The sequence below is a fragment of the Lampetra planeri genome, chromosome 52 (genome assembly GCF_965212315.1).
Source record: "Lampetra planeri chromosome 52, kcLamPlan1.2.h2, whole genome shotgun sequence".
NCBI lineage: Eukaryota > Metazoa > Chordata > Hyperoartia > Petromyzontiformes > Petromyzontidae > Lampetra > Lampetra planeri.
The window spans coordinates 3,175,124-3,199,079 of NC_136158.1; the positions used below are offsets into that span (position 1 = coordinate 3,175,124).

Here is a 23,956-nt window from a genome sequence, read left to right on the forward strand (position 1 = left end):
TCGACACCGGAGAGGGAATGATGGGCCGAGCTAACTCCACCAAGCAGGAATTGAGCTCGCGCACCTTCCCGATAGCGATCCACTCCCTCTACCGCCGAGACACCTGGCCGGTGGTGATGTCTGGAGTCTTGTCTCATTCCGTCCCTGTGTTGAGGCTCTTGCATCAGTTGGGAATGCCTCTACGATCGCCGTAGGATCATTAATCAACCTCCAAATGACTTAAAGCACAGCCACAGAACCCGTAAAACGTACGTTTGCCATGAAATGCCACGTGCGTAGAATAAAGATCACAAGGTCAGGCCAGCTTCAGTGTGGAGGGCAGTTGATTAAATCGGCACCATACCGTAATAACCCACACATCTTGGGCCTGTCCTTTGATCTGTCATCGAGCCTTCACAAATCATCAGCCCATGAGCTACCTACTGCTGGATGGAGGCCTCCCCGAGCCTTGGCCATATCTCCGAGAGCCCTGCGATGCGAGAATGCACCTAGCGCCTGCACACGAGCTGAAATCGCAACATCTCCAAGGTGGACATCCTCGTGGATGTGTTCTCTCCTTTGATCGCAACTTCATCATTACTCTCAACCACTGGCCATCATCACCGTTTATGAATTATTTCAGCAGGTGAGGCCCACTGAGCTATGTTGCTGTTTTTCAGAAGCAACCTGGCCACATGATAGGTCAACGCAGTGGCTTATGTAGATAGGGGTTTCCCTAGAGCTATGTTGGGAGGTCCTTCCACCAGCAGCGGCAGCGTGAGCAAGCAGATGCAGAGCTGCTCCTTTGCCTTTTTACCCCATCTTGTAATTTCAGCCTTGGACACTTCCATCGGGATCCTGCAGAACATAAATGATACCATCGTACGTATAATTGATGTTCTGTCCATTACATTTGCCAACCTGTGAGCATCTCTCACGGCGGCACCGTGAATCGACATGGGGGAGGGGGAGACGCCAGCACCCCCCCCTCCCCCCACCAGGTAGCTTGTGCTACCAGTCACGTGGGCACCTGGCCACGTGTAATTCTTCACAACTCGGTCCTTTGAAGTGCTGCCAGGGTTTGGGGGACAGGGAAGCGGGTTTAATTATAGAGGCCGCCGCGGCTGCTGCTGCCCAACCGCATGCACACGTTGTGGCGTCTGGTTTGTATAAAATTCGGATGGCATGTGCACACTTGCACGTGCACCACACACGTACAGGCCCGCTCAGCTCACTCTCTCGTTGTTCATACTTTGAGAACTTTAACGCAGTTTCGAGTATCGACTATAAACGTTATTTCTTCTACTTGAGCAATTCAGACGTTGGTAAAATACGTTACGTGAATACACGTATATATATATACACAAAAAATATTTACCTTCATGATCAGTTTGTTTAAAGAGCCCTGTGGGTTTGTCAAAAGGTATTTTTTGAATTCGGTATTAAATGCACACAACTTTCAAAGTTGGAACGTGGCAGCCATGAGCAACTGTCGGACGTTATTTGGGGCGGTCACTCTTTGGTTCTTTCGGTAAAGTCACATATAAAGATAAAATAATAAATTAAATACTAGCATACGACGGTTCGATTGGAACACAAGCAATCATCATCAGGTATAAATGAAAGAAACACATCTGGTATACTTAGAAATGTAATACAACAGAGAGTCGGATAACATAACAGTCAACACCCTACCTGGTTGATTACGTTCTTCCTGAGAATGCTAAATTTGAGAGAGAGATCAAACACAGAACCAGAGACATATAGACAGACATATAAGCAGAGACAGATATTACAGAGATACATAGAGAGAGACAAACATAGGCACACAGAGGTTGTTGCCTTGGCGATTGCGGGACCTAAATACAGCAACTCCTTGGCCCCTTCGAGGTCAGGGGGACTTCAAAAACACTACAAAAATCTTGAAATCTTGATGAAAAACGTATCTGTTTAATAGGGCTTTCTCTCTTTAGTTATTTTGAAACGTCTTTCTATTTTCCTCTTTCCTGGGTTGACGTTAAAGTATTTAACATCTTTTCATGCATAGCGCCCTGAGAACGATTGTTTCAGGGCGCTTTACACGTTTAAATTATTGTAATAAATTCATAGAATAGTGTCAAACTACAGGGCCACAACCCTTGGCTTCCTCTTAACTGGTTCTCTTCTCTTTCTGGCACTAATACAGGAGGTATCAAGATGTTCAAACACCACACAGACACCTATTGCAAGGCATGCAAAACACATTCCTGCAGAGGGAGCTGGTAGGAACGTTGGGTTGCTCGGTCAATGGCCAGGGTCAACGGCGGCGTGGTGTTTTCCACAAATATGCCCGACTGTGAGGGCGGGCACAAGCCGGCGTGAGTAGATTAAACGTTGAGTTTTATAAGGGCACCACGGAGTGACCAGCCCCTCCCCACCCAGCCCCACCCCACCCAGCCCCACCCCACCCAGCCCCTCCCCACCCTCCCCACCCAGCCCCTCCCCACCCTCCCCACCCAGCCCCTCCCCACTCTCCCCACCCAGCCCCTCCCCACCCAGCCCCACCCTTCCCACTCAGCCCCTCCCTGCACGACGGACGGACACAATAATCCCCTGTGGGCTGGTGTAACCAGGAGGTTCCTACCAGTATAAATATACTTTGATAATAATGTATGCGTTGTCCTTGACACTCATTGCAGTAATAGGAGTCTATTTGGTTTAACACGTAGGCTTTCGCGACCTTATCCATAAGAGGTTTTTGGGTTAGATCATGTTAATATAAGTGTGTCGTTAAACCCGCCACCACCCTACACAGCCAATTAGTAAGGTTTGTCACGTGAACAAAATGTGCCAATTCGTTACTAGTTCAGCACACCGGTGTGTTGGAGTGTAAACTCACAACTTTTACCATTCCAGTACTAGTTGTCTATTTGGTGTTTAAACATCTTAACCCACACATTATTTCCGAAAAGGTAAGGCCTTTTTCCCCCGTCATCTTGATATTGGCACAAAGATTAGTGGTACTCGTTTATTCTGCCAAAAAGGGAGTCGAAACTATGTTGTCAGATTTTTTTTGTGATTTGCTATCGTATTTGTGTATTGTTTGTTATTATAACTCTCACCCCATGCCTCCCCTACCGAGATATTTGTGTCAAAAAGAGTTTGAGAGAGCTCATCGGATTCCTTCGGTTTAATGAAGTATTCTGATTCTGATGCTTCCCCGGTGCTTTCTGAATGTGTCTTGCTGTTGTCTCTGAGCAGACTGAAGCTGTCGAACGATGAGATAAAGCGTGCGATCATGCGCATGGATGACCAGGAAGACTTGCCCAAGGACATGCTCGAGCAGGTACACATACACACACTCTCGCTGCCCCCACACCTGACAATAAGATTCCAACTCGCAACGGAAAGAGACTGCGGCTGAGGGTCAGAGCATTTCGAATCAAAGTGCGTTTCGAGTGTTTGGCTTTGGGGAGTGGGGAGGGGAGAGGGGGGAGCTGACAGGGACTGAGCCCCCCCCCCACCCCCACCTGCTTAAGGTTCAACCCCCCCCCCCCCCTTTGTGTAGCCAAGTGAAAATGTTGCTGGGGTGCCATGGTGGCTAGGAGATGTTAACTACCTCGCCTGGTATTCAGGAGGTCGTGGGATCGATCCCGACCCCGACGCCTGCTGCTGTATATTTCGAGTTTGCGTGTCTCTCTCCCCGTGGTCGCGTGGATTTTTCTCCGGGTCCTCTGGTGTTTCCCTCCACATTTTAGAATCAACGTGTGTTGAGAGTCTTTGGCTGCGATACATTTCCACGTGATAAGCCACTTCGTTGAGCTATCATTTGCGGCCAGGTCGCTTCTGGAAAACATCTATAAAGCTCAGGTGGGCCTTACCTGGTAAAATAAAAAATAGTTTAGTTTTAGTTTGTTGCACTTTTGACATTAATTCTGGGTTCCTGCCTCCCACGAATAAACTAGGTTCTCAAGTGTAGCGAATTGGTGGTCTCAGCCTGGTCACCGATGACCTCACACAATAAATAAGATTGTCCGACTCAGTGGTACTCTAAGCTCAACTCAACTCGTGTACAAACCTTTTGTCAATCCACTGCCGAATGAGGTCCTCCCAATGCTGTGTGGATCATTGGGGCTATCCGACGGTACTCTTAACACAGTGGCCAATGTGTGGGTTGGTGAAGTCAGGGAACAAACACTGAGCATCAGAGGTCGCAACCAGGTTCCCGATACCCGTACCCTACCCGATACCCGGCTACCCGTACCTGGCCGGGTACGGGTACCCATTTGCAACCCTGGTGCGGCCGGGTACGGGTAAGGAATCAAAACATATTCGCGACCTCTGCTGAGCATAGAATTACGGTCCAATAATGGACTGCGTACCCCCACACCCTTTTGTGCCGTGCCGGCCTTAATAGATGCTCACCTACAGCACTCACCCCAAGGGTCCGTTAAGGCTATACGGGGGATGTTGGTCGTTGGAAGCATGCGCACGTGTTTACATTTAAGCGTGTTCACTTAAATTTCGATTTAAAGCTTTCGTGACTGCAGGGATTCATCTTCTTGATTCTTTCGGTAAAGTCACGTAGAAGGGAAGTAATAAAATAATAAAAATAAAACAGCCCAGCTTAAATATACGCTCCAAGCGTGGTGGTGTTTCATTCAGACGCTGTCTCCCTGACAGACCTGGTCTTCACCTGAGGATGGCTGCTTGCGTTGTGGCCGAAACGTCGTGAGAATTATTTTATTATGTTTTATTTTTATTATTTTATTACTTCCCTTCTACGTGACTTTACCGAAAGAACCAATTAGACGTGTTCACTTAGTGCCTTGGTGCGTGCCTCATTGTGCGTGCATGTGTTTGTGATCTCACGCGCGTGCGCCCAGATTGTGTTCCCCATGTGTGTGTTAACACGGCGCGTGTACCTTGCTTGTGGCGTGTCGCAGCTGCTGAAATTCGTGCCGGAGAAGAGCGACGTGGACCTGCTGGAGGAGCACAAGCACGAGACTGAGCGCATGGCACGAGCCGACCGCTTCCTCTTCGACATGAGCAGGTGACGACCAGCGATGACCAGCGACGTTTAACGTCGACGTAACGCGTAGGGTTAGGTCCCCGCTGCGTGCGCTCGTGAGAGTTTGTTCATTGACTTGCCGGCGAGCTGAAACGATAATTGTTTGCGCGTCAAAACGCTTGGTACGCCCAGAGATTTCATTTGTTTGGTTGAGTCGGGCGGTTGGTTGAGGGGGTCCTTGCACCTCCGATTAGCGCGGTTGGCTACGTACGCTGCAGCAGAAGTTCAACGTACATACAGAATTTTTTACTTCCAAGAATCCTGTAGTGCAGCGCGTTATTTGTACCATTTGTATCATTTGCACCGTCAGGCGGACCGTCATTTAGGGGGGGGAAGGCCTCGCGCCAATAATATCTGGTAAACCAGCAGTATTTATTAAGCACGCCTCGCTCGTATCATCGTACATATAATTGATGTGCTGTCCATTACATTTGCCAACCCGTGACCATCTCTCACGGCACTGTGAACCAATATGGAAGCCCACCATCCCAGGTAGCTTGTGCTACCGGCCACGTGTAAAGCTTCACAACTCAGTCCTGGGAAGTGCTGCCAGGGTTGGGGGATAGGGAAGCTGATGAACCTATTGACCAGCTTAGACCGTGAACCCAAGAAGGTCTAAACTGGTCAATAGTTTTTGCTTAAACAATTTCCTGCAGGTTAATACAGACCTGGCAGGCCATGCTGCCCTCTTACAGACACTACCTCATTACCCAGTGAAGTGGGTGTCGCAAAAACAAAGACAAAGATTCCCATATAGCCTGGAACAGACTGTTGGGGCAAGTGCTGTTAGTGAACACCTATCAAGGCCGGCACTGTGGCACACGAGGGGGTGGGTGGCTAACACCACGCCTGGCCGCCTTTGTCTCCCTAGTGACGATGTTTACACACCACACCAGGTACTCATTTGAGGCTGCATCGACCTAGGGGAGGCCCAGGACCAGTTCAGATAATCATCACTTGTTGCTGGCCTTGAGCAGGAATCAAACTCGGGTCGCTGGGTTCGTCATGCAGCATAGCGCTAACCGCTACACCACCACTCCCCACACACACACGCGCGCATCTTGGTTTCATCCTAAAAGAATCCACCAACTTCCCCTCCAAAATTTGCTGGGATCACAGCCGTGCAGCATTGTCACCGCCGCACGCCCCCACCTCCCCCCCGCCCATCAATGGCAAAACATCTGCTACCTCGGAGGGAACCAAAACGAAATAACGTGCGGCAGCGGTGGCGCCTAAATCTCGGGTAATCTGTCCTTCCTTTGTACGAATGTCCCCCGGGCTTCCCTCGCAATATCCTCGATGGATCAGCGTGGTATTTATTCCGCTATCATTCTCAAGCTTGGTCCACGAAGCGAGCCTCGAATGACTCTGCGTCTCCCTTCGCAGGATTCCACACTACCAGCAGCGGCTGCAGGCGCTCTACTTCAAGAAGAAGTTTGCCGAGCGCGTGGCCGAATGCAAGCCCAAGGTGGAGGGTGAGCCTCGCCGTGTCGTTTTGTAATAAAGCTCGTTGAGGCGACTTCTGGAATCCGTCTTTTATTCAACTTGTATTACAGCTTTCCTTCACGCTGCTGACAGGCAGCGTGAGAGGGACAGATAGAGAGAGAGAGACACACTGCCACGTGGCAACCCGGAGCCCCGCTCCCGCGTGGCCCCCTTCCTCTGTTCGTTCCCGTTCTGACCACGTGTCGTTCGTTTCCACTCCTATTTAATACCCGGGGGTCATGTGGTACGTTTCCGCCAATCCTCGCTAGCCTCCATGGAATATTCCAGACTCCCTCGTAAGCTACCGGGACCACGCCCTGACTCATCTCCCCATTGGCTGTGGCCAAAGCCAGCAGAATCAATCCTTACAGCTGTTACCTTTCCATTACGTCAGGGCCACACCCCTAGGCTTCCCCCCATTGGCTGTAAACCAGGACCGGCAGTTTGCATTATGACCGCAGCTATTGTGGTCTATGCAAACATGACTCCTTGTAAAAAAGGTGTCAGTTTTCTTGCCAGATAGAAGGGTAAAAAAACAATTATCCTGCGGTAATCGTTTCGTCTCTCTCCCGCTCTGCCCCCTCACCGCCCCCCCCCCCCTCGTGCTCAGCCATCCTCTTGGCCTCCAAGGAGCTGCACCAGAGCCGTAGGTTGAGGCAGCTGCTGGAGGTGGTGCTGGCGTTCGGGAACTACATGAACAAGGGGCAGCGCGGCAACGCCTACGGCTTCAAGATCTCAAGCCTCAACAAGATCGCCGACACCAAGTCCAGCATTGACAAGTGAGTGTCTCGTCCTCTGGGCCCAACAACAACCGCCGCCGTTCGCCACTAAGTGGCGGTGACGACATCACCACGGCGCTTGTGCCAGGCTATGTCCCCGTCACCCTGGGTCCACACACAGCAGCAGTAGCACCCAGTTGATAAGTGTGGCACCCTGGACCCATGCACAGCAGAAGTAGCACCCCAAAGAAACCTTCATCATGTATAATATTCATCTTCTTGGTTCTTTCGGTAAAGTCACGTGACTAATAATATTGGTTGCGAAAGCCTACATGTTAAACTGTGAATGAATGCGCTCGCAGGAATATCACGTTGCTCCACTACCTCATCACGATCCTGGAGAAGAAGTACCCCGACGTCGTGAACATCCAGGACGACCTGCAGCACGTGCCCGAGGCCGCCAGGGTCAAGTGAGCTACGCAAAACAGACCGCCGTTTCGTCCCTTGTGACGCGTGACCCAACTCACCTTGTTTTAACATGGCTTGTCGTCGCTCGTGCAATTCACATCTCACAACCGCTGAGTAACTGCAGACCAACCTGGAAAGGCAGCCAGGCAAACCGGGTGCCAGCAATTTCCCAAGCTCAGTGCAGGCCTCTGCATGCGGAAGAGGTTTTCAGCGAAATTAACGAGCGTTTGTTCCAATGCGGGAGGAACGCGCCCGGGGAAAACCCACGGGTGAGGGGGGGTCAACACTCCATCCCATACAGAAGGGACAGATCACGTTAGTCCGCATTTTGCTGCATGAACCGTCTTCTCCTGGCAAGCCAGGGCATGGCACCTTGACGCCCACGGGAAGGGAGTTTCGCCAACATTTGTGACCCACCAACCCTCGCTGCCTTCACGGTGCCGGATTACGGGCCACGTGCAGAGCCACCACCCGACCGCGCTGCCGTGGTCATGCACAGCAGAATTAGGTCGAATTTTCAAGTAAAATTGCAGCCATCTAGAGAGTAAATGGTGATGATGATCTTGTCGTGACAGCATGCTGGAGCTGGAGAAGGAAATCAACTTGGTTCGAGGGGGCCTCAAGGATGTGGAGAAGGTATTTTGTGTTTCACACACACACACAACTTGTGAACTCAAGTAAATTTCAGATTTCGCTGGGTGGCTCAGAGGTCTGAGCCAACAGACCTCTAGGATCATGAATTCTAATCCGGGTCTGAGCCCACTCACAATTTTATTGGCAAAAATAACCTCGTAAGACAAATATTCATTTTGCCCTTAATTTGACTAAATTATCTTACTGTAAATTAAATAAATGTATCACTATCACGTGACGAACATTACTGTCTGATGGGGTGGGTGGAAGTGTGCTGCACCCTAGTGTGGATAAAAGGTCATTGCTAATATTTCAGAAGCAGTTCTGTGGAAGCTCATTTTATTCCGTGGCCTACCAAAACACTTGTTATTTGGGGAGGAGGTGTCAAGGCACACATTGGCTATTTCACATATGGCTGTGCATGTAGTCCGTCTTAAGCATATGTACCGCATGACCATGATCATTCAGGCCGAGTTGACCTAGGAGAGGCCCAGGACTGGTGTTGGCCATGAGCGGGAATTGAATTCGGGTTGCCAGGTTCATAGCGCAGTGCGCGAACCGCTACACGACCGCTGCCCACAACACACAACAACAACCGCCATTCGTCACTAAGTGGCGGTAATGTCACTACGGCACTTTTGCCAGACTTAGGCGCACTTTGAGGCCGCGTGAAGTGTCAAAGGCTCGCTTGGCAGGAGGTCCCGGGACATACGCAAGTGCCATGGGTTGCCCTGACACACACGCACATACGCTCGCACACCAATTCATTCATGCACAATTATGCACAAACGAATTGTCGGTCTTGCTTGAATCACACATCCTCTGAAACAGGCACGTGTGTGTGTGTGAATATTACCTGCTCATTTGTGTCCGTCTTCCACCTGTCCCAGGAGTTGGATTTCCAGCGGGCACAGCCTGGGAGGCCAGACGACAAGTTTGTGTCGGTGATGAGCGACTTCATCACGGTGGCAAGCTTCAGTTTCTCAGAGGTGGACGACATCCTCTGTGAAGCCAAGGAACGGGTAAACTTTACAGATCAGGATGTCTTTTCAACCTTTGGAAGGACTCGCCGAGTCTTCAAGGTTTATTGTTCACGAAGATCGACTTCGAATGTTTGGTGTGTTCCACGCGGAGTTTTTTTTTTTCTTCGAACGGCGAGGATGAAACGCACCGTCAGGAGATAGCCGCATTGTTTTGTTGCATGACTCTTGGCTACGTACAGTGCGAAAAAAGTTCAACATACATACTTGCAGCTCTTGGGTAAAATCAAATAATTGGCGCGTTGGGTTTTTTTAGAGCTTGTAAAAACTATCGCCTACCTTGCGCAGTTGGCGCATAGTCAGCGTTAGTTTCTCAGTAGGGGGCGATGTTGCTACGTGCTTTCTATACAAGTGGGTAATTTAAGGAATTTTCAGATTTGGACGTGATGCCAGCACACGTGGCCTACTCTTTTTGCGAATGACTTTACGGGTCCTTTAGTGTCCGCTGTGAAGCCAGCGGCGTGTCTTTACGGTAAGTACACACTGCACTATATTAATCAGCTGGGCTCAAACTCCTCACCTCTAGCGGCAAGTGGCAAGTGTCACTGCCCCGATTGAGTCTCAAGCTGTCTGTGCACGAATGGGTGACGGAGGCTTCCGCGCATGTTCAGAGCACACACTGTGTTGTTCGTGCATGTGTGTATTGTTTTGGGGAGCGGTAGTGCAGTGGTTAGCATGCATACGTTACGAACCTGGTGACCCGGGTTCGATTCCCGCACACGGCCAACATCAGTGACGATTATCTGAACTGGTCCTGGGCCTCCCTTAGGTGGACTCGGCTTGAAATGAGTACCTGGTGCGGTGTGTAAAACATCGGCACTGGGGAGACAAAGGCTACCGGGTGAGACTTTACTGGCCTTAATCGGTTCTTTGTTACGTATGTATTGTGTATGTCTTGTGTATACATGTTATATTGTGTATGTATGTTGTATTATATTGAACTTCTTTTGCACCGTACGTAACCAACCGTGCTAATTGGAGGTGCAGGGGAAGGACAACAAACTAAACAAAAAAACTCTTCGAAAGAAATTAGTTTTTAATTTAGTGAACAGCACTTGCCCCAGCAAGCCTGTGTGTAGGCAAGGCAGGTCTCTCTTGTTTCGTACAGCATTTTTGGTGATTGCAACACATCACAAATTGATGTCGAGATTTGATATCCGTTGAATGGATCCGATTGGGCAGTCGTTTCCTGAGATGTCGCACCACCACCACGGCCAAAAATTGGTCTCTCGTTAATTTTACATTCATGGAGGAAGTGTCCCCAAGTCTTCCATGGAGTGTCCGGATTCGATTCAAGGAGAACCAAATCTTCCTTGGTAGGTAGGTCAGATGCGGGTTGGAGGCTCGTGTGGTCGCTGACGGTGGATTTCTGCAGCACGCTGGCGTTTGCCCAGGCTTCTCTCCACCGTGCTTTGGTGGTCTTGTCGTTGTCATGGAGGTTCTTTGCATATTGACAAAGTTTTTTTGTATTTGAGCCTGTTCGGTGGTGGCATGGAAAAATGTCCTTTTTTATTGGGAGGTTTGTTTTTCTGATGGCCTTGTGGTACTCCCTCACACACGCGGCATTGTGGCGGAGCTGCGGCATTGTGGCGGAGCTGCGGAGGAGCGATGTTAGTGAGGTCCGGAGGCTTGACAGGTGATCTTTGTTTGTGCTTTGCGTGCGCGCGTGCGTGTGTGCCCGTGCCAGTTCGACCGAGCGGTGCGACGATTCGGCGAGGAGAGCGGCCGCACGCAGCCAGACGAGTTCTTCGGCGTCTTCGACCTCTTCCTGCAGGCGTTTGGCGAGGCCCGCCTCGAGAACGAGCGCTCGCGGCGGCGCAAGGAGGAGGAGGAGAAGCGTGCGCGTGCCGACGCCCAGGTACGGCCGCGCAGCGCCGGCGAGGGGGCGAAGAGAAACGGTTGCTTGGATTTTCCGCAATTGAGACCACAATTGTGTGTCTGTGTGTGTGGGTCACCTCTCTGTGGGGAGCGGTAGTGTAGCGGGTAGCGCGCTGCGCTACGGACCCGGCGAGCCGGAGTTCTATTCCCGCTAACGGCCACCAACACCAGTGGCGATTATCTGAACCGGTCTTGGGCCTCCCCTAGGTCGACTCGGCCTCAAATGAGTACCTGGTGCGGTGTGTAAAAACATTGCCACTAGGGAGACAAAGGTGGCCGGGCGTGGTGCCGGCCACCCACCCCCCCTCGTGTACCGTGTCGGCCTTCATAGGTGCTCGCTAACAGCACTTGCCCTAAAAGTTTGTTAAGGCCATACAGGGGATATTTGTCTTAGTTAGTCATCTATAACCACTGTGCATGCAGCAGTTCTTCTGCTAACCTATGGGGTTAATGTGTGTCCACTATAGGCAGTGTCCACCATGTGCAGAATCAGTCAGTATTTGTACTGGAGGAGGAATCCGATAAGGTATTTTTCACAAATGTCCAGGCGGGGCAGGTCAGAATGTTACAACAACGAACAAAACAAAAACACGACCGAAGCACCAAGTATAAGACAGGTAAACAAATAACGCAAAAAAATATATACAAGTTAAACGAAACCATTTTTACAATCTTACCAGGTAAAGCCCAGTGAGATATTAACTTATCAAAAATTACCTGGCCGCAAATGATAGCTTAACAAAGTGGGCTTATCATGTGGAAATGTATAGCAGCAAAAACATCTCCTATAATCTATGGGTAGTGTCCACCCCGGGCAATGTCCAACATGGGCAGTGTTCACATCAGGTAGTGTTAGTGGTGAGATGCTAGCGAACTCACCTGGTATGAAGGAGATCGTGGGTTCGATCCCGACCCAGACGCCTGTCGTATACTCGGAATTTGCACGCCTCTCTTCCCGTGGTAGCGTGGAGTTTTCGCCGCGTGATCCAGTTTTTCCCTCCACATTAACAAAACATGCGCCTTGAGCAGTGGGGTGCACGCATGCCCTAAGGGGGGTGCAAGATTCCCTTTCTGGGGGTGCAAGACATGGCCAGGTTTTTCTTTTGAAGGTAAATAATCGAAAACACGAATTTAGCACAACTACTTTGTTTACACGATTAAGAACCAAGGCTGCACTAAAGGTTAAGAACCACTGGCCTAGAGTACACACATGCATAAAACCAAAGATCCCCGGTGTAGTCTTTGTTGGGGCAAGTGCTGTTAGCGAGCACCTATTGAAGGCTGGCACAGCGCACGAGGGGGGGGTGGGGTGGCAAACAAAGACAGACCCCCCATATAGCCTTTTAACACAGTTGGTGCAAGTGCTGTTAGCGAGCACCTAGGGTGAACACACATGCATGCGCACGGATGCGCACGGATGAATTGTTCCATGGGAAGCGGCCTCACTCTAATATCCATCACATAGGCCAGGCAGAGTGTCGAGGGCTATGTTTGCCGTTTTTAATAAATGGCTCGGGGATCAAGAGGAATTGTTCTTGTTCTGCAGCGACAGCCTCGCTGAATTTAAAGTGGCCGATGTGCATTGAAATGAGAGCAGGTAATATTGGGAATCGGTGATAGGAGACAGTAGTTATGTCTCGCGGACGTCAGCGCCTTGTGCCTGCTTGCGCGTGCGTATGTGTTGCGTGCGCGTGCGCATGTGTTGCGTGCGCATGTGTTGCGTGCGCGTGCGTGCGTGCGCGTGCGCATGTGTTGCGTGCGCATGTGTTGCGTGCGCGTGCGTATGTGTTGCGTGCGCGTGCGCATGTGTTGCGTGCGTATGTGTTGCGTGCGCGTGCGTATGTGTTGCGTGCGCGTGCGCATGTGTTGCGTGCGCATGTGTTGCGTGCGCGTGCGTATGTGTTGCGTGCGAATGTGTTGCGTGCGCGTGCGTATGTGTTGCATGCGCACGTGCGCGTGCGTATGTGTTGCGTGCGCGTGTGTATGTGTTGCGTGCGCGTGTGTATGTGTTGCGTGCGCGTGCGTATGTGTTGCGTGCGTATGTGTTGCGTGCGCGTGCGTATGTGTTGCGTGCGAATGTGTTGCGTGCGCGTGCGTATGTGTTGCGTGCGCGCGTGCGCGTGCGTATGTGTTGCGTGCGCGTGTGTATGTGTTGCGTGCGTATGTGTTGCGTGCGCGTGCGTATGTGTTGCGTGTACGTGCACCCTGACAGCACTTGCCCCAACATTCTGTCTTTGTCTTTTTGTGTTTGCGTTCGCGGCAGCTCAAGGAGCAGCGCGAGCGCGAGCGGAAGGCGCGCAAGACCAAGGCGGGCTCTTGCGACGAGGGCGGCGGGGAGTTCGACGACCTCGTGTCGGCCCTGCGCTCCGGCGAGGTCTTCGACAGAGCCGACCTCGTCAAGATGAAGCGCAACCGCCGCCGCCCGGGCACCCAGCTCGCCGACGCCGGGCGCGAGCGGCCGCTCGCGAAGCTCAACTTCTGAAGAAGCCTTCTTCCTCCGCGTCCCGCAGCGTCGCCAGATGTGCCACACCTCCTGCCGCCGCCGCCCCTACCCCCGCGCTCCTCTCTTACCCCGGCCACTTGGCCAAAAGGCGCCGTTCCGTGAGCTCGGTGGCACGGAGGCTGCTGCTGGCGCTCGGTCGTCGATCAGTTTTGACGTCTGCGGACGCCCTTGCGAACGCTTCTGCAATAAGGGTGTCACCCCGCCAGGTTGCAGCTCGCGTTGACGCTGGATTACAAAGCTCGCGCTCGCCCGGCCGTAGTCTAAAACGAGAGTTTTCCCAGCTTGCGCTTAATTCGCGTGCGCCGAGCAGTTACCTTGTTCGTTGTTGGTCATGAGCTCAGTTCCACGTTGCTTCCGCGGAACCCAGTCTGTCCTTGCCACGCCGCTGCTCAGTATATTGGAGGCTCGGTATTTATTTTTACCCATCCTACAGGCAAATTGATGATAATTGACTTTGGTGGTGCAATTAAGCCATAACTTGGACAGTCGAATCATTACCGTCATGATCACAAACTTCACACGGTACCACCGAAACGTTTCCCTTGTCTTGATCTATACGAGGAGTGTTTGTTCTTAAGTCACAAATTCAATTCGTCAAAGGCAACAACTATTTAAGCATGCTCTCCGATATAATGTTTAGAAGCCTCATTCGTCCAGCCGTCGAAAGATCTACGAAATCCCAAAGTAGGTTTGCTCATTGGGTTTTTGCGGAGCATTTGTCATCAATATAAATGATCATCGTTATTATTATTAGCCATGGGTCGATCCACTGCTAGATGAAGGCCCTCCCAAAGCCGCCACCATCTCTCTGCAGTGGAATTATCCACCTCGTCGCCTGCACTGCAGACGCGAACCGATTTCTCCGCTCCATCTCCTCGTTGGACGTGTGCTTGGATGCTTCCATTTCCTCGTCTGCCACTCCGCTGTCATCCTGGACCGTCGGCCATCCGTCGTTGAATCGCAACGTGCCCTGCCCGAGACCCACCTTGCTTGCGTCGGCTTCACGGTGTTGTACAAAGTGTCGGACTGCATTCGAGTGACTTTGCTCTGCCTCCCCGCGCCGCCAAAAGATGCCGAAAACGGTCGGAGTTCGATTTTTTTCCCCGTAAAGAAACGAGGAAACGTGTCGCGTCGTCGATAGCCGGAGACTCGGGAAAAATGAGGCGCGATGAAGAACGGCGGGCAACTTGGGACATCGTTGTAACATGCAAATCATCGCTGAAGACACCCCCCCCCCCCTGCACACCCGCGTGATCACATCATTCCGTCGTCACCACCACAGGAAAAAAGATTTTGCAACCAAAGTGCTGCAAAGATGACTTCACCTTTCATTCGTTGTTCGTCACGCGACGTATACGGTGTATATATATTTTTATATTATTTGGGATTGTTTTTTTTTATTTGTATGCGTATAGGTGGCGTAAAGTCGATTTAAACGGTGTCGACTCAACTGTCATCTTTTCCAAATATATATTTTAAAAAACACGAGCTCTACAACAGACGCGAGGTTAATCAGACACACGGATGGAAGCGTCTCAACCAAAGTAACGTGGGGAGGATTTGTGCCGCGCAAGAAAATGGAAATCGTTGGCCCCCTTGGCTGGGGAAGGGGGGGGGGCTTTTTTGTTCATGCAATAACAAAACAAAATATTGGCATCCGAGAAGTTGGAACTCTCCGACGTCGCGTCGACTGCGTGCAAGTGATTTATCGAGCAGCCGTGAAAATAAATGCTGCATTGGGGCGACTTTCAACAGAAGAATCTCGACAAAAACAAACAAAAGCAACGAAAACTTCACGAGTGCCTCTTCGCACTCTGCGGTTTCACGTAATCGATACGAAAACACGTTATCGATATGAAAACACGTTCTGATTTGACGGAGGCTTGGGTCCCACTTTGTGTGCGCGCCAGCGATGGCGGTGTATTGTTAGATGGTGCATGTGTCTCGGAGTGTTTTCTACGGAAGGGTTATTGCATGCTCTTAACCGTACAGGAGACGATCGGGGAGTTGGGATTAAACGCAGATTTCGCCTCTTAGGTTAAGCTCTGGATATTTACACGGTGGAATGACGGAAACCTTTCTCGTCACGAATCTAACTTTTATTCCCATTGCAATTAAATGGCAGTAACCCTCGATTGGCTGCAGGGGTGCTGTAAAGTAAACCCATTGCGCACGCATTGAAGAAAAAAAATACATAAATTCTTGCACACGTGATGTATGCATGTGTTCACGAGCCGAATCGATGCGTCGACGGGCACACCCCACCCTCTAATACAATTTGGTGCGAAAAACGCCAACGTTACTTCATTTGCAATTGAGACCAAAGAGACGTTGGAAGAATTGGACAGCTGGGTAACTTGGCGGTCATGGTGCATTGCCGAATGCGTTGGCTTTTGTGAGATTGATGGTTCAGTTCCTGCCACTATCGTGTCATTTCTCAGTCGAAATTGAATTTCGGAGTCGGTATTACCATGTGGTCCTGTCTGCTGTAAAGTGTACTATAATTAACGATCCTGTGCAATGATTTGCACGAGTCGTTTGCTGTAATCTCATGAGCTCAAGTTTTTTTTAATTAACCTGAAACTACATTTTAAGAACATTGTGAGTCTCTATCCGTGGCTTCAGGCCTTTCCAGATAATGAATTTGGATTGACTGCAAGCATAATTAAATTAAAATTGCATCCAGCAATTTATCATCCAGATTTGCGCCGATTTCTTGTGATGTTACCGATTTAAAATTAAGTTTGGCAATAGAAGAACCAGAGCTCAGATCTGGGCCCACTACACAGATTAATATTGATTTTCAAGTGTAGCCTATATTGTTTCAGTCTGATCGTGCACGCAAAAACCACCGCATTGAATAAATGTAATGTCGTTCTTGATTTGATAGATCCAAACCAAATGAACAATCGCATTTTATAGTTCAGATGGAGTGCTCTTGCCAATAAAAGCTGGAAACCCGGCATCATTTGTTTAACAAGCCCAACTTGCTGGTGAGACCCAGAACGCCAATAACCGGTGCAGACTTTGCGTACTTAAAAAAAATGCGTCTGGATGTTACTGGTCTCGACAGCCGGTGGGCTGATGGAGGCGACACATTTGTCTTCACGTGTGGAGGTGCAGGAGTTCCGCTTTAATATGCTTTCACCCGTAAAATGTACGCGTATCGCACACATCTTGCACGGTGTGAAGGAACGCTGTTGGGTGTGTTGAGTGCGACACATTGAAGAGATACGTCTTCAGGATAATACTGTGATGTCCCTTCGAGAGATATTCTCCATTGCGAGAGGGTTGGTGTATATCGCACAAATGTTGCGAAACTCTGTGGGCGTCGGGGTACCGTTGCCTGGTTCGGTAGGAAAGTGTGGACTAAAATCATCTGTCCCAATCTGTACGGGGGATAGAGTGTTGCCCCCTCGCATGCGTGGGTTTTCTCCGGGCGCTCCGGTTTTGTCCCACATGTTTAAACACTGGTTAATTGGATGAAAACATCTTAATATATAGAGGACTGCAGAGCTTGGGCAATTGTTGGTGCCGGCTCGTCGCCTGGCTGCTGCCTTCCAGCTTTTGTGCGTGGTTCCTCGGCATTTGAGATGCAGTTAGCGCGAGATGACGACGCGATATAAATCTGAATATTATTATCGTTTCAAAGTCAGCAGGGCTCTACCATAACATGTAGGTGATCTTGTGGCTACTTTGCTTTGTGCCTTGTACTGATGCGATTGGCACGATTGGGGATGTAAAGTGGTGCCAAGGGGAGGACGCCGTTACCACTGAAGGCCTTATTGGGTAGGATTCACGGCCTTCTTAAAATGGGTCGTGTGAAGTACAATGGCTTACCAATACTTTGCGTCGTTATGAAACTCCAGTGGCTTCTGCGTGCAGTGGCGAATGTGATGTCTATGGGGGGAAAAAGTATCTCGGCCTTGTGACGATACACACGTGCATAGCTCTCCGATGTGATTTTTGGAGTCGTATCGCGGGTTTGTTACAAACCCACCAACTCCTTTTCGTGTTTATTGTTGTTCTTCCCCCCGCAACCTCCGATTTAGCACGGTTGGCTATGTACGATGGGACGTAAGTGCAGCATACATACGTACACGATGGTCGGACCTTTGGCTCAAGAGTTCTGGGAGCTTCGGTTCGTGAAATCTTGTTCGTAGCTCCCAGCACGTGGCAGCAAAACGTCGGACATCGTGACAAGCAACGGCGCATTTGCATTGGACGTTGTAGAAGTAACCGGATGTTGAAAACAACAAAACAAATTTTGTTGGCTCGTTTTAAATGCAAGATCTAAATGCCCTGCTGAAAACGGTTATTACTTGGTGGCGAAAAAGAAAGCCGTCCAAAAATGTCCATTTTCAAATGTGTGTTATAACGGGTTTATTGCTAATGGGAAAAAGAAATTCGTATGCTGTCATTTCTATCACCAGCTATGCACTGGCTGTCCATATATGCACACGGATCTTTATCCCCCCAAATTCCCGAGGCCTTGTGGCAGCCACAATTTTATTCGGAGAATGTTGCATCCATCTTTGGGCGCAATTTCAAATCCCCTCTCCTTTCTGCTGTGAAGGGCCAAATTGCCCGAAAACATTCGCAGTTTAAGGCACTGCCTTTTCATAACGGCGGTGAAGTGATTTTCAGCTTGTTTTGGGGGGCAACGTCTCTTCCAAATCCTTTTTGGATACCCACTTGCTCTCCCAGCGTGCCCATGCTGAGGAGCTCTAGCAAGAGCAAACGTGGCTTTTTGAAACGAGATTGAGGCCTGGTTTCAGGCCATTGCGAGGGTTTTTATCGGTCCTTAAAAAGCCCATTGGCCCAAGAATGTCTTTGTTGTTGGTGTTACAACACCAAGGTGGCAAATGCAAAACGGTGAATCTCTTGAGGCGTTTTCAATTCGCAGGCAGCATAACTGACCGCCCCAGCAAACGCAAAACGCGTTTGTTTCGCTTGTCGCAATTTTGTCTTCACGTAGACAAAGTTGTTTGATCAGTCATTATCTGTTCGTCAATCGCTTGAGAGATTGAACTCTGATGAAACAATAATAGGTTTTACCCTTTCCGGCAATATAACACAGGTATTAAGATGTTCAAACGCCGCATAGATATCTTTTGCAAGGCATCACTCTTGCAAGGGACACTGATGTAGGAAAGTGGTCATTCATCTTCTTGGTTCTTTCGGTAAAGTCACGTAGAAGGGAAGTAATAAAATAAAAAAACACAATAAACATAATAAAAATAATTATGTTATTTTATTATGTTTCATTATGTTTCATTTTTATTTTTTTATTACTTCCCTTCTACGCGACTTTACCGAAAGAACCAAGAAGATGAATCCCTGCAGTCACGAAAGCTTGAAATCGAAATTTAGTGGTCATTCAATTCACTATCTCTGCGTTAACCAGGTCAGACGCATTATCTCTTGCAAAGGAGACCTATGTAGCCGTGTTACTTTGGGAGTTCAGTTAAATATCTCTTTGTCAACCAGGTAGAGAAACTCTATCGCTTGTGAAGGAGGCCGGTCCGTCGATAATAGTGAGTGTAATTAATTCTGCTGTTCTACTTGTACTTTAACCCAAGCGTTGGTTTTTACTCAGATCGTTTTTGATGTAAAATGAAGCGAGATGTTGAGTGGGGGGGGGGGGGCATGGGGGTGAGGTTTTGGGAAAGAAACACTGTGCTCTTTTGCTGCATAAAGTGCAAAATGTAAATGTCTTATATTTAAAAACATTAAGCTAAACTGTAGCATTTATAGGCAATGCATATTAACACCCCCCTCCGCCCCCCCCCCCCACCGTTGTTTTCTGCAGAATACAAATAGTGCATGCACTGAACGACTTCACGACGCTTGTTTTGCGCTGGACAGTGAAACGGGAGGAGTGACTCGATTTAACAGGCCGACGGGGGCGAGTGGAGAGTAGAAAAGGGGCAACGCTTAGCGGGACACAGTCGGTTTGTTCCATCGTTGCGGTACGAAGCGAACATTGGGGCTGGCGTTTTATCAAAATACATCATCGCGGGTATTTGCGAGCGAACGGTCATTCATGGATCACTCCGCGCGCGTGTGCTTCATTTGTTAATCGAAAGCCCGGAGTGTCGTGGGGGGGGGGGGGGGGCAGCCGTTGTACGGCGGCAGGGGTTCGGCAGCGCTGTCCTCCACAGAATCCTCACGAGGCTGGAACCAATGTCGGAGCTGCGTCATTGTAACTTTTGCTGCGATTTAACACCCCCCGGGGAGGCTTTCGCAACCAAATATCATGCATGATAGGTTTATTTAATTTTGGGTTAGATGGCGTAAATATGTGTCGTTAAACCCACCACTACTCGACACAGCCATTTACTGGCAAAACGTCGTACTCAGATTATAAATGTTGTGGCTTTGCTCTCCAACACCGATGTGCTGTACTAGTAACGAATTGGCACGTTCTGTTTACGGGACAAACCTTACTCCCTGGCTGTGTCGGGTGGTGGCGGGTTTAACGACACATTTACGTGATCTTACCCCCCACAAAACCCTGTATTATACTGCTGTGATGTTTTAAAACGGGGAAGAAAACTGGTTTGAGATTCATCTCTGTGTTGCTGGTGGATAAAACAACTAAAACCAAACCGGCGAATTATGCATGTCCACGTAGTGGTATTTTGTGTTTTTGTTGTCGTGACACTCATGCCAATGCCACCTGAATATCCATGAGAGGTTTTTGGGTTACATCGCGTGAATTGAAAGGTGTCGTTAAACCCGCCACCATCCGACACGGACAATTTGTAAAGGTTTGTCACAAACACAGCGTGCCAATTCGTGACTCTTCCAACACACCGGATGTGCTGAATTAGCGGTGTCGAGTGGTGGCAGAGTTTAGCGACACATTTATATTTTACGCGATCCAACCCAAAAAACCTCTTGTGGATAATATTGGTAGCTAAAGCCTACTACACTACTACTGTGTCAAACTGGCGACCTGAATTTGTTTTCACACATTAACCGTGCGACGTAGCAACTCCCCCCCCCTCCATAAACCGCTGCAAATAAGTTGGCTGTTCAAACGCGTAGACGTAATGTCACGGTGTGAAGTGTAACCTTGGCCGACACATTTGACAGTCGCGTGCCAGTGTCCTTTGAAGTGAAGGCAACAAAAGATTGTTTCTTGGTTCCTACACGGCACACCAATTACTGTTTTTTGTTTAGTACCTAGTAATGCATCACCGAGATGCTCAAGCATCGCTTGGGATGTTTGGCAAATTCTTTTCTCGGAGGGGCGTGGGGTGGTTTATGTCTATGCGAGTTTTAAGCAAAAAAATGCCTCCGCATTTTTGTCATCGTTCCAATAGCAGTGGTGTTGAGCGAGCGATTGCAGGGCTGCGCCCTTTATCAGTTTTCTAATGCATCACCAGATGTCAGTAAACATATTTTAAAAATCGCCCTGAGCAAGCGAAGCATTTTGTATTCGTAAAAAGGACTCATTTCCATTTGTTTGCAGCGTCGCATCTCTTTTAACATTCCACGGCTTTTACGACTCCGTAACTCGGCATTCCGAGCCTCCTTGGAGGCTGCTGTTGTTGTTTCCCCCCCCCCAACCAAGAACAAAATAGTTCAAAGAGGAAAAACAAGAAACGAGCTTTATTTGCAGGCAGGTGTCAATCAAATGATTGCCTGTGTTCACATTCCATCTCGGGTGCGCTTTGCTTTTCTCAATTCGATCGAATTAAAATCATTTGTACGTTCTGACTCACCAACTTAATTTTACTGCGGCTTTTTTTCCCCCCATCCCGGTCGCGCTGCACAGCTTTCCGATGTTACCCCGTGGTGTGTCGCCCTACATGCTGGGGAGCTTCTTCACGAAACCGAAGCCGCTCAACTTTATCTCTCGAGCGCTCGTATCGGTTCCTGGAGGAGGTCTCCCGGCACGCGGAGAGGAACGACGTATAACGGTGCTGAACGTCACGCGGTACAACCTGAGAACACTTGGAAGAGAGGCCAGACTAATTAAATTAGCCGTGGAAATGTATTTCCATACGTCCTGCAAGTTTTTTGATTCCATGGCACATGTGGATGGCACACGTGTCGTCGATGGGCCACATTTGAATGCGTGAATTGTTTAATCCCAAGTACACAGAGTACTCTATAAAACAAAGAAGTCTATAAAATAGTATCTGTGCGTCTTTGCCAAATATTTTTGCTGTTTATGGAACGCTGAGTTTTTGGACATCGGTTGCATGCTATGCATGTGTCTCTGCAAAAATGTACCGCTCATAATGTACAGTTGTGTCATTACTATTCAACTCGTCGGTGCATATGGGAAAATAATCAGTTGCATCTGCATTTATACATTCAGGCAAAGCTTACACATTAAATTAGTACACGATAGCAATATGATAACAAATATTTCCACGTGCAAATGGACCGTGGTTGCATGTTTGATTTAATCAGGCAAAACATTTGTGTAGATATTTTTTTTTTTACAGAACACAGGGTTCAGTGTACTTGCAATAGAGGCTGTTAAGGTGTATTTTTGAAGTCAAACCAGCAACACGAACTAAGCAAAGGTGTCTCAACCCTGTCCACATTGTGCAAGTGTTCAAGCCGACACAAATATGTTTTGCTGTTGTTGATGCAAGTGGTGGGCTTTTCGCAGGCACGCCAACATTGTTGTACAGGTAACGGCAGTGTGTGACGTTAAATGAACACAACGGACCTTCATTTCTCACTCGATGCGTTTGCGGAACGCTGCTATACGCTCGTTTGGAGTCGGGATAATCGGCATAAGAGGCACCACCACCCAGGGTATGGGCTCTACGTATCGATCATCTAATACAGCACCATATAGAGTCCTGTAATTCGATCAAAGGGTCTACAGCAGTGGTTCTTAACCTGGAGTGAACGCACCCCCTGTGGAGGGTGCGAGATGTGGCCACAATTCTTTAGAAGATAAATAATCGAAAACAAATTAAGCACCGGCACGTAAGTTACAACTACTTTGTTTCATCAAACCCCTGTGTGTTTATTAACATTGTACATTTTTTGTTACGATTCAGAACCTAAAGGGGGGGGGGGGGGTGGTGCAAGCTTGCAGTGAAGGCTAAGAACCACTGGCCTCTGGGGTAAGACGAGAGTCCGTGCCGGATGAAGCTAGTACGGGGCCAGTAGCATGTGATGTTATAAAGGGGCCCGAAAAAAAAAAAGACATTAAAACACATTTTACTTGCATCGTAAAATAATTGTTTTTTTTTCATTAGTCATACAGCCAGATAATACGACAAATCGCTAACCTTAAACACCCAGTTCATAAAAGTTGAAGGCGGTATAGTACTATAGTAATAGAGCAAGTGCAGAATCACTGAACAGGAATTGATCGCTTGAAAGCATTTAGCGCGGGGCCCCTTGAAAGTGCACGGGGCCCGTAGCTACTACATGTATAGCAGTACCTACTACATTATATGTAGTAGTAGCTACTAGTAGCTACTAGTAGCTACTACTACATATGCAGCTACTTTTTCCACTCGGATAATCCGGCACTGACTTGAGCAAACAAACCCAAGGGGGTGGGGGATGTGGTGTGTGCCAACGCACCTTCGGAACACCGCTCTGGACTGGCCCGACCGATATGAAGCGTTGGCATCACCGCTTGAGGAGGCTCGATTGGTACCTCGTGGAAAACGCAGTTCACCGCGCGTCCGTTGTGTTGCTGTCCAACGCGTTCGCCCACTATCGCGACTTTCTCCGTCTTGAAAGAAGACGGGGGTGGGGGTGCGAGAGAGAGAGTGCCCAATTTTGTGTGTGTTTTGAAAGGGCACTTTTCGGCACCGGGGTTGTCATTCAAAGAAAGCGCGCGTGGGCAGCTCGTTACATTGTTGATTTTTTTTGCGGTGTTGATATATTGCGTAATAAACGAGTTGATGTAATAAAAGCCAGGGTTTATTATTGGCACATTCCACGCGTGGTTTTTTTGCGTTTGTGTTTAACCGGAGGGGATCGGCGGGTGGGGGGGTGGGGAATCGCTTCAACTTATCCACTTGCCCACTCGTCAACTTGATGGGAGCCGTGGCTGGAACGCGTAGCCGCATTGCGCTGCGGGCACGGCCAACAAAGTTCGATTCCCACTCGCTTACATTCCATGTTTACTGGGCAGCAAGCGACGTTTCGAGAAACGGCCCTTCTTAGTAGCACAATCGATGCATCGTAACATAGCGAGAAAATATCG

At 49.1% G+C, this 23,956-nt stretch overlaps 1 protein-coding gene across 2 annotated transcripts in view; it reads left to right on the top strand.

Moving 5' to 3' along the window:
• The window catches only part of LOC144734709 (disheveled-associated activator of morphogenesis 2-like), a 128,214-nt gene extending 104,535 nt beyond the window's left edge, over window positions 1-23,679 (top strand). For both annotated transcript variants that reach the window (XM_078617029.1, XM_078617030.1), the window contains 9 exons: window positions 3,220-3,304; window positions 4,905-5,011; window positions 6,416-6,504; window positions 7,125-7,293; window positions 7,596-7,703; window positions 8,277-8,337; window positions 9,225-9,356; window positions 11,062-11,232; window positions 13,516-23,679. In XM_078617029.1, the coding sequence (XP_078473155.1) occupies window positions 3,220-3,304; window positions 4,905-5,011; window positions 6,416-6,504; window positions 7,125-7,293; window positions 7,596-7,703; window positions 8,277-8,337; window positions 9,225-9,356; window positions 11,062-11,232; window positions 13,516-13,734 (1,141 nt within the window). In that variant the 3' untranslated portion in view covers window positions 13,735-23,679. The remainder of the gene's footprint in view (window positions 1-3,219; window positions 3,305-4,904; window positions 5,012-6,415; window positions 6,505-7,124; window positions 7,294-7,595; window positions 7,704-8,276; window positions 8,338-9,224; window positions 9,357-11,061; window positions 11,233-13,515) is intronic.
• The last annotated feature ends 277 nt before the right edge of the window (window positions 23,680-23,956 follow it).